General features: G+C 39.1%; 1 protein-coding gene across 1 annotated transcript in view; it reads right to left on the bottom strand.

Annotated features, from left to right (window-relative positions):
* The window catches only part of LOC138016480 (receptor-type tyrosine-protein phosphatase S-like), a 93,511-nt gene that overhangs the window by 57,065 nt on the left and 26,446 nt on the right, over positions 1-10,000 (bottom strand). The window contains exons 10-14 of the mRNA XM_068863618.1: positions 7,204-7,515; positions 5,734-6,078; positions 5,135-5,241; positions 2,492-2,669; positions 1,204-1,491 (exon numbers count right to left, since the gene is read on the bottom strand). Of these exons, the coding sequence (XP_068719719.1) occupies positions 1,204-1,491; positions 2,492-2,669; positions 5,135-5,241; positions 5,734-6,078; positions 7,204-7,515 (1,230 nt within the window). The remainder of the gene's footprint in view (positions 1-1,203; positions 1,492-2,491; positions 2,670-5,134; positions 5,242-5,733; positions 6,079-7,203; positions 7,516-10,000) is intronic.

The raw sequence follows: 10,000 nt of genomic DNA, 5'->3' as shown, positions 1-10,000 counted from the left end.
TAGAAACTTGGCACTTCACATTACACTCAAATCAGTTAAGTCTGTACAGACTTTGTTAGAGTGCTTTATGCAAACAAATATTGATGCAAAAGTAAATAAAAAAGGATATACAGTTTTTAGGAAGAGCAGAGGGGAGTTTTTAGGAAGTGTCGATCGAGAATAAGATATTTTGCCAACAGCAACAAAATTTGCGACATAAAAACAACATATATATTTTCCCGTGAATATAAGAAGTTACCATAAGCGAAAAACAATTTGGGCGATTTTTGCTACGTTCAACTTTTCTATTGTGCTTTTGACTGCACATGTAAATCGCAAAATCGAAAGTCACATCGGATTCGGCGGCGCGCCTGTGATTACGTTACCTTGCGTGTTTACTAACAACTCGCGAAACAAAGGACCGTCGAAGTGATAGAAAGACACCGTTTTTTTTTTTTTGTTTTTTTTTTTTTTTGCTAGTTTTGTTTTCTTTCAAGTGTTATAAAGTTTGACAAGAAATGTGCGAATTCAACACAAAGATCGCAATCGTCCAACTCTTGAGGTTGACCAAAACTCCACTCTCCTAGACGAGGTTATTTATCACCAGGTAATACCATCGTTTTGGAAATAGAAGCTGCGTCATTATGCTTGGTCTGCAATCTGCAGTGACACTGACAGGAGGGCCACGCGTTTTCAACTCAAAATTCCTTCACAGATAAAATTATCGTAACATCACAAACAAGCTGATTCTGAACAAAAACAATCTTTACCCACTGGAGAGTTGTGATGGTTTGAAAAATACCCAAATGTAACGTGTTACAATCTTGCAATGCTTTGTTCATCCACTGATCTTTTTGGCTTCTTTGCATTAGATACATGTTGTTCTACAGTTTCATGTGTCTATTGCGACACTTCATTCTATTTTGCGAGCTTCAACTGTGTGGAATGAAATTATCTAAAATGGCGTCACATCATCCATTTAATTATGTGGGTTAACAGCGTGTTTGCAGCATTATACGGTTAGCGATGCCGTTTGTCTCATTTTTAGCTCAAAGTTTTTGTAACTGTGTTTACATTTGTACACTTTTTAAGTGTACAAAAAGGGTAAGAGAGCATTTTGTGACACGCAGCGAAATCGGCGTGCATCGCATGACTTGCAATCTTGAACATGCGTGATGTTGCTACATTATATAAATAATGATTTTCACCCTCAGAAGGACTTACTGTCTTGATCTGTAGTTTCCATAGCACCAATGGGCGGACTTGACAGGTTGTATTTCAAATTAAAGGCCAATAATTCAAATCTGTACTTCGTGAAAGGTTTAAGGTTAGACACCAGATACTGAGTGCTTTCGCCAAAGTAAATAAGCTTAAAGGACGTTTCTGGGTCAGATGCAAATGACAATTTGTATCTGATTATGCCATTTGGATACAGGGGTTGCTGCCATGACACACGAATTTTGGTTGCCGTGATATGTCCCTTGGTGGAGAGATTTTGTGGTGCTGAAGGCTCTGCAAGAAAAGAAAGGTTTAATTTAAAATAAAAAACATCGTCGCTCTTTGGAGGTTGGGTGCCCGAAACATCCTGGAGCTTCCACTATTGGCAGCCAGCTCCAAGATGGAGACTGCACCGATGGCTGGCAAAACCTGACAACCCAGCCATGAGCCCCCACGCCCCCGAGAAGAATGGGCACCCGTCACACTGATACACAGTGTAAAGCATAAAAAAAAAAAAAAAAAAAACCGCTTAACGCTCCACACAATGCTCCTACTTCCCGCCACACTGATAAATAAGCGATACAGCCCAAAGCACGAGGTATTCCACGCATGCGCCAGTATACTACAACCACTGACCAATACGCTGCAGTCGCTCCTAGTTGTTTACTTTGTTAAACTTCGTTTAACCTCATATAAATGTTCCTAGACGAACAAGAAAAAGTGTGGAAACTGGATGTCTAATCAAATTACAGTTGAACAAATGATCTGCATACAACTACGTGTACATGTATAAGGATTACAATGACATCAAATTTTCATGCAGAAGACTGAGCAAACATGGGAATAGTGAAACAACAAATGGCCAGGAAAAACCCTGAGCAAAACTGACCTGGAACAACTCTTTGATGTGGGGCAAAAGAAAAAGGTTGAGGGAGGGATTTCTTGAAGGGCCAACTTTCAAACCAGACAAGATTTGGCGCATGAAAGCTGCACTTTAATTATTTGCCTTGCCCATAACCACTTCCCATAAAGTTCATAATAACTGCAAAGAGCTAAAGACCTGTTCAGCGCAGGCGTTATTTGACACCATCTGCAGTTGAGTGCATCTAGGGATCATAAGATTACATACAATGTACATATAACCAAGGCAAAGGCCCTGCCTACAAAGTTTAGCGTGCAGCATAATGTTACGAATGGCAAACTGGAGGCAAAGAACTTGATGTGGTGTATGAAAACTGTTCACAACAAAGTAAAATAACTACATGTATTTACATGTATCTCTTTTATATTATACCTCCTTCATCTGTCTGTTCCTCCACAGTGTTTCGAATACCTTCTCCCTTCCTTGTGAACGCACTGACGTTAATTACATAAACAGTGTAGGGATTGAGTGAGGAGAGCAAAATACTCTTGGGACGCTGAATTATTCTTGTAACTTCTTGCTCGACGGAATCTTTCCTGGCATATCGTACCTTAATTTGAAAAGATGCACAGACGTCATAATACATCCTATTTGTGTAAATGGAGTTTGAACAAATGGGTTACAGTTGTGATCTTCAAAATGGTAACTGACTTTCCAAGAGCCTAAGCAAAAGTTGTCATTCGAGCAAAGTGATATTTGTAACGTTTTGTCAGTGGCCACGTACATGTACACTCTTAAGTGCCTTGTTCTCAGCTGATGAGCAACATCATAATAATAATGCATGTATAAAGATGCCGTTACACTGTGAAATGTTTCGTGCAACTTTTCTCGCAATGTTTTGGCGACATTGTGGCGAGACAAGTTGCACGAAACATGTCACAGTGTAACATACCCTGCAATGGCCAAAATCGTTGCGAGACAAGTTGCGCGAAAAGTAGAACCTTGCAACGGCTCTTGTAACTTGTTTCGCAACGATTTTGGCCGTTACAGGGTATGTTACACTGTGAAATGTTTCCTTCAACTTGTCCCGCCACAATGTCGCCAACACATTGCGAGACAAGTTGCACGAAACATTTCACAGAGTAGAAGTGTTATGTGCTATTATAGTATTGTTTGTTTAGATTCTTTGCCCCACGGTGGGGCTTTTTTTGACACTTTTGATTGATGTTAGTTTTTCACCCTGGGGAATTTGATTGAAAAGTTTTAAGAATTGTCAAATCCCCACCCCTTGTTCCCGAATGGGAACTGAATTGTATTCTCTTTCACACTTAGTTTTGATTTGTATTAAGTTGTATGATGTTGTTAATTAATGGCTATTATTAAATTCTCAACCTGGGATAATGCAATTCTCGTGCTCTGATTGGTTCACTCAATCTCGGTTATCAGCTCATATACCTTGGTTTGACCTTATATGGTAAATGATTGATCTAAGTGTTGCCAAGCTAAAAGCTTTTTAGCCGGAAAGCGAAATTTCTCTCTGAAGAAAGCAAAAAAAAAAAAAAAAATTTCTGGACAGCTGGGTTAAATTAGAAGTGCGAAATTAGAAATTAGAAGTACGCGAAAAAGTAAGAAATGTTTTTGTGACGAGCCTGCGTCTGTCTGACCACAAGGTGTTACACGACATCGCATCGGTTCTCATCAAGTCTTTTTGATTTCGCTCGGATTTACTCGCTTTTTTCGTTCGTATTTCGTACTTTCTAAACTTTTGGAGTTTAAAGGAATTAATAAAACAATTATTCCATTCGCGCTTGTTGGATATGAGACTGGTTATAGCCAACTCGGCGCTACGCGCCTCGTTGGCTATTTACCATCTCATATCCAACGTGCGCTCATGGAATAATTGTTAATTATTGATTGATACCTATGTTGTCTTTGAACCTTAATTTTCATCTGAATTAGTTTTTGAACATCAGTCTTTCAACAAGTGGGATGTGTGGGTGAGACAACTAGGCCTAGTATATGTACATGTACACATGTTTGAGCACTCTGGCATGGCTTAGATGTACCACATGTGTGGGACATTTGGGGTGGCTTTCTAAGCTTAACCTCCATCCTAGTTATCAGCACTGCACTGATGAGGCCCAGAAGGCCGAAACTGTATTGTCTGCAGTTAGATATAGCTCTTTGGCATCATGTCCAAATTGAGCACTCTACTAGGATGAGTCATTGGCGCTAGCAATTGCGCATGCTCACTAGCTCGCTAGTTTGAGCACTCTGGCATGGCTTAGTTGTACCACATGTGTGGGACATTTGGGGTGGTTTTATAAGGTTAGTAAGTACATTGTATGAGAACAACCTGTAGAGAATAACATTATATAAAGAATACCCAAAGGAAAAGCCGTTTCCAGGTGACCACTGTCATGTTGACTATGGTTAAGCATTCATGACATTTATGAAGCAGAATAAAGTACACAGTTACATGTAACACACTTGGAAGAGCCCTTTGTACAGTAGTTTGCATTCTGCAATTGGCTCTTAAATGGTGTCCCTGAGACTGCTAAATCTACTAAATTAAAACAATCTCCACTGAACCATTGCCAACAACTACCCACTGATTATTTTAATCCCATGGTGATTGCCGAATGCTAGGTTACCCAGACTACATGTACTGTACATGTACAGTACCTCCTTATTGCCCAGGTTTCATCACCTTCTAGGTCCTCATTCCTAAGCTACTGTTCAATTGACCGTATTTTGTGTTGTTAATGTGGCTGTGTGGTGCAGTTATATGGCATCAATGCCATTATTAATTTGACCATGTGACTACATGACAAGTCAAAGCACACAGATAACCCTGAAGGGGTTGCCCTTCATTGACATCTTCGGTAACTCAGTGGCTAGGGTGGCCCGGCTGGAGATCCTTCCTTTCATTTTTGAGTTCAATTTAAAAAAATTCACTGTACCATATCACCTTGGATTCCAAACCTCAACCATTTAATTTGTTTGTACTTCATCCTAATGAAATGGTGTTTGCACTACTGTAACAGCATTACAACTACATGCAAGTTGCAGTACCTCATATTTCAAGAAATTGCCATTCATCTCTACTGGTTCTGTCCAGTTTACAAAAATTGAAGTAGAATTCACAGTTGCTGCCTCCACTAGAACTGGTTGACTTGGGACTGCAAGTATTCAAAGAAAAATGAATTAATGACACAAAAAGCACTTTCTAATTCATCCAAGAGTTCTTGCTGTACATGACTTTTCGCGTGTACAGCTGTAACTTCAGAATGGAATCTCACAATATATGTAATAATTAATTTCATGTACATGTACGAGACTGCAAGATTTGGTCACACTCGTCTCTACGTACATGTAGTTCTTTTCTAAAATTAAAGTAAACAAAGTTCTGCATAATGCAGCTCATCATTGAAAAAAAATGTTCTAATGAGGTTTTTACTTTTTATTTAACACTCTTACGCTATTTACACTTTCCAAAGGGAATATTTTAATTCCATTAATTTAAAAGTTACTATTATTGGAACTTTAGAGGGCCTGTGTTAATTGAAACAAGCTACCCTTGGAAAGCAGTGCAGCTAAAGTCATGCAAAGATTAAAATTTGAAGCAAAGAGCTGCACACATTTAAAACAGGATTATTCATAATCCCACTCACCATCCTCATCTGTGTGCACAGTAACCTCTTCACTGAATGGACCTGGAGCAACAGTGAGTGCTCTTACTTTTACTTCATAGCTTGTCCACTTCTTCAGTTGACCAATTTGGTATGATAGGTTTAGCCCTACGCCCAGGAGCACAGGCTCACCACCTTGTTGAATAACTTCAATGGCAGGGCCCTCAGTTGGTGCAGAAGTTGGTGGTGTCATTTCTTCTGTTATTTGTACCTGGTATGCCCGTAACTTTCCATTGAGTGTTACTGGAGGCGGTGGTTTCCAAGCCACAAAGATTTCAGTAGAGCTTATGCTGTAGACTACTGTTATTTCTGGAGAACCTGACGGAGCTGTCATCAACACATAAAATACATGCAACTATCACAGGCTGATTATTATTGAAGGGATGTATTCATAGTCACTTGCATGTAGATGAAAAGGCAGCTTTGTGTAAAACTCAGAACAAAGGATCAGTGTGTAACAGAAGAAAAATAATAGAGAAGACAAGGAAATGGACAACAAATTTGAGACAGACAGGGAGGAAGAAGACGAGCAATAATGATTGATCCCGATCACACAACATCACGAACGGCTACTTTACGAACCACCAAATAATAAAAGTCCATAACCAACAACAACTTCTCTTCATTTTACAAGTAATTTAGCTCGCCTTGTAAGTGAATACATGTTCATTTGTTACTGTTTTAATTTGCTGAGAAAATTCTTGTTATCAAAACTACTCGGCTACAAGCCGAGACCCCTTCTACAGTGTATGGCTTCAAATTTGCCCAAATTGAGTGTGGATTTGTGCAATAATCGCTCGGCTTATAGCTGAGTAGGTACGGTACATGTACCTTTTTGATTCTGTGTCAGAATTGATGTCACCCCCCTACAATAAAGCTTTTTTTAAATTCCTCTACGTTAGGTAGTATACATGTACTTGACGACACATTTGTACTGGTACATGTAAATGTAATGGCAAATGTGAACAAAAGATGAACTACAGTAAGACTGCTTAACTCAATGACTCCCCTGGAGGGGTTCCTCATTGACAAGTAAAATCATCTGGCATTAGACAGAGTAAAAATACTAAGTATGGTCGGTTCAAGCCCGCTTCAGAGTCAAAGGGTTAAGCTATAGCTGTACAGTGTATCTTGGGTTTCTCAAAGTACTAGCCAACATATAAAAAAATTTGTTTTTATCAACAGAGTTGATAATGTAAATTGGCCACCGTACAGAGATTTTAAAAACTGACGTTTCAAGCGTTAGCCCTTCGTCAGAGCGAATCCAATGCAAATCCATGATTCGCTCTGACGAGGGGCTAACGCTCGAAACGTCAGCTTTTCGAATCTCTGTAAGGTGGCCAATTTACATTATCGACTCCGTTGATGAAACCAAATTTTTGTATACTACCTCCCCACCGACGCAGCACCACAGTTTCTTTAGAAACTACCCCCTATTACTAGCCAACATACCTGCCTCACCAGTCAAAACCAATGGACTCTCTGAGCTGTAATTACTGTTCCTGAATGGACTTCTTGCCATTACTCTGAGTGTATAATTAGTATAAGGCTTTAGCCAAAGGACCACTGCTTCAGTCAGCCTCAGTATGCATGCTCCCTGCACCAAGGAATTGTTGCAAATGGCTGGTATCCAAGTCACAGAATCATTACTAACTTCAATTGAAAAGTTTGCAATGAATTCTATATTTGTTGCATTCCATTTAAGAAGAACACTGTGAGCTGATAACACAGCCACACTTTGAATGACTGGAGCATCTAGTTCATCTGAAAGGGAAAAATAAACACATTGTATTCTGTAAAAATTTTGAAGGTAAACAAGTTGAAAAACAGAATAACTGTAAGCTCAAAACAGTCACACAGAACGAAAAAACCTATAAAGCAGCAAGCTTAATGAGCTTTCCTTCAACCTTCTTTTGTTTGAATTCAACCAAAATGACTGATGATCCAAGATGGTGATCAGCAGTCTTATTACTGGTCAGTGTAAAAATGCAGACTGCAGACCGGGGTATAATGCAGACTGAGGTTATAATGTAACTGTTGAAAAAGCCCAAACCCCTTAGAAATGCTAACCTTAGGCCTAATTAGGCCTAAAACAATATTTAGGCTTAACTGTTAGCATTCCTAAAGGGTTTGGGCTTTTTCAACATTTACATTATAACCTCAGTCTGCATTTTACACCTGGTCTGCAGTCTGCATTTTACACTAACCGGTCTTATTACACTGAACAGTGTACATGTAGCAAAACAAAGACAGAATTCCACACAGATTCTTGCTTGTTTAACCCTTTCACTCCTGTGGGGTTCCCCATTGACAAGTAAAATCGTCTGGCATTAGACAGAGTAAAATCTGTAAGTCTCAGTGGCCCTCACAGGAGTGAAAGGGTTACCGTAAATGTCCATGAATAAGCCGCATCCGTAGATAAGCCGCACCCCGAATTTACAAGCGCAGATTTTGGAAAAAAATGTCATACAACAAAGTTTGAATTTCCAGTAATGGTCTATTTGCTATAAGCCAACAAGGACAAACAATCAAGGTTTCCCCATAAAGTTGAAATTCCTTCGATATTGAAACAAAACGAATGAGTGCTTAGTAGCCAAGCTTTAAATGTGGGGAGGAAGTCTAGGCCAGGGTCTCAGTATCATGACCACGTCTATAAGATGTACCCGCAAGAGGCGAGAAAATTCATGCAGAACAGGAGCTTGATAATGCAGTCGACAAATTGCCGAGAAGGTCATGGACAACGAAACAGTGGGGCATTTACCTCGCGAGTACTCGCAAATGTTGTGGTATTTTATCGCACATGGCGGAAAGATATGCGTGGAAATGACTGGCCGAAGACGTCACTGCAAACAACGTGCGGAGGAATGGAGATTCCTTGTAGGTTGGTGTTTACTTGTTCGATTAAAGCGAAAATTAATCGCTTGAAAGAACTCTTGGAGAGCAAGATTCGCCGATAAACACTTGAAGACACAAACAGTTCCTTTAGCAGCCACCACTCATTAAAAAGTCAATGAACAACAGCAACATGCTTGCAGTTTCTTTTATGTTTCTTTACTGAGATCTTAAGAAGTTGTATGAATATTAATTAGGTTTTTTAAAACTCCAAACACAGATGTATCCATGGATAAGCCGCACCCTTGATTTATGACTTAAATTTTGTGAAAAAAAGTGCGGCTTATACATGGACGTTTACGGTAAATTAAAAAACCCAAGGACTAAGGATTGTTATTCTACAGCTTTTGTCGGCCACTTTTTCTCAGAGCTGAACATTCCTTGACCATACTACTGTAGGTACAGCAGGTCTATGAACTGATAGCCTGTGTTCGGCGAGCAAATGAAATGCTGGAAATCTGATATGATATCCATAGATCAGTTTTTTTAATAAAATAAAACAAAATAAAATATAAATATTCCTAAATATAATATTAATTAATGTCAAGAACAGATTGCCCTTAATTAACCCATTCACTCCTGGGAGTGAGATTTAACAGATTTTACTCTGTCTAATGCCAGACAACTTTACTCGTCTAGGGCAACTGAGGGATCAATGGGATAAGGTATTTTGATGCAGTTTAAGAGGCTGGAAAGGGTTTCCGGCTGAGCGCGAACGAGTAGCCACACACGCAATTCTGAAAGCTATGGGCAGCTCATGATTCAACATGGATTGGCCAGAAATAAACAAATACCACTTTTGACTAATTTCATTTCACCCTTCTTCTCATTCCTAACATATGGAATATAGATAGTCAGACATCTGCTATTCACGAAAACTACGAAAATTGTACACAAACAGTTTAATGGTCACTTAAATCTGTTTGCGTTGGCCTGTACTTCACTGACGCATTCACTCAAATGAGCAGGTGAACCCAGTTGTTTTTTCCCTGATTTTGCAACTTTACTCAATTATATCTCTGCTTCTGGACGGTGAATGTTTTTCATTTTTTTGCATGCCAGCTTAGATTAATTCAAAAGTTTGTCTTTCAAATTTCAAAAAATTCTGTACTTGAAAAAAGAAGTATTAGCGACTATTTAAAAAAACCTGACTTTTCTGAAAAACTGACCTCCAGATTTTGTTGAATTTTAATATTTTAGGGATTATTTGTTAAATTATACATTGTATGGTAACCCAGAATAGGAAGATTTCACAGTCCCGTTTTTTCAAAAACGACAATACATCTAGACCTTGATTTTTAAGGCCTCCAAAGACATGCCTCATATCGTTGCGATAGTAACGTTATTTTGAAGGAAA

Source organism: Montipora capricornis, chromosome 1 (genome assembly GCF_036669925.1).
Source record: "Montipora capricornis isolate CH-2021 chromosome 1, ASM3666992v2, whole genome shotgun sequence".
In the NCBI taxonomy this organism is placed as follows: domain Eukaryota; kingdom Metazoa; phylum Cnidaria; class Anthozoa; order Scleractinia; family Acroporidae; genus Montipora; species Montipora capricornis.
Note: the sequence above shows the minus strand (reverse complement) of the source record. Positions and strands in the feature narration are given on the sequence as shown.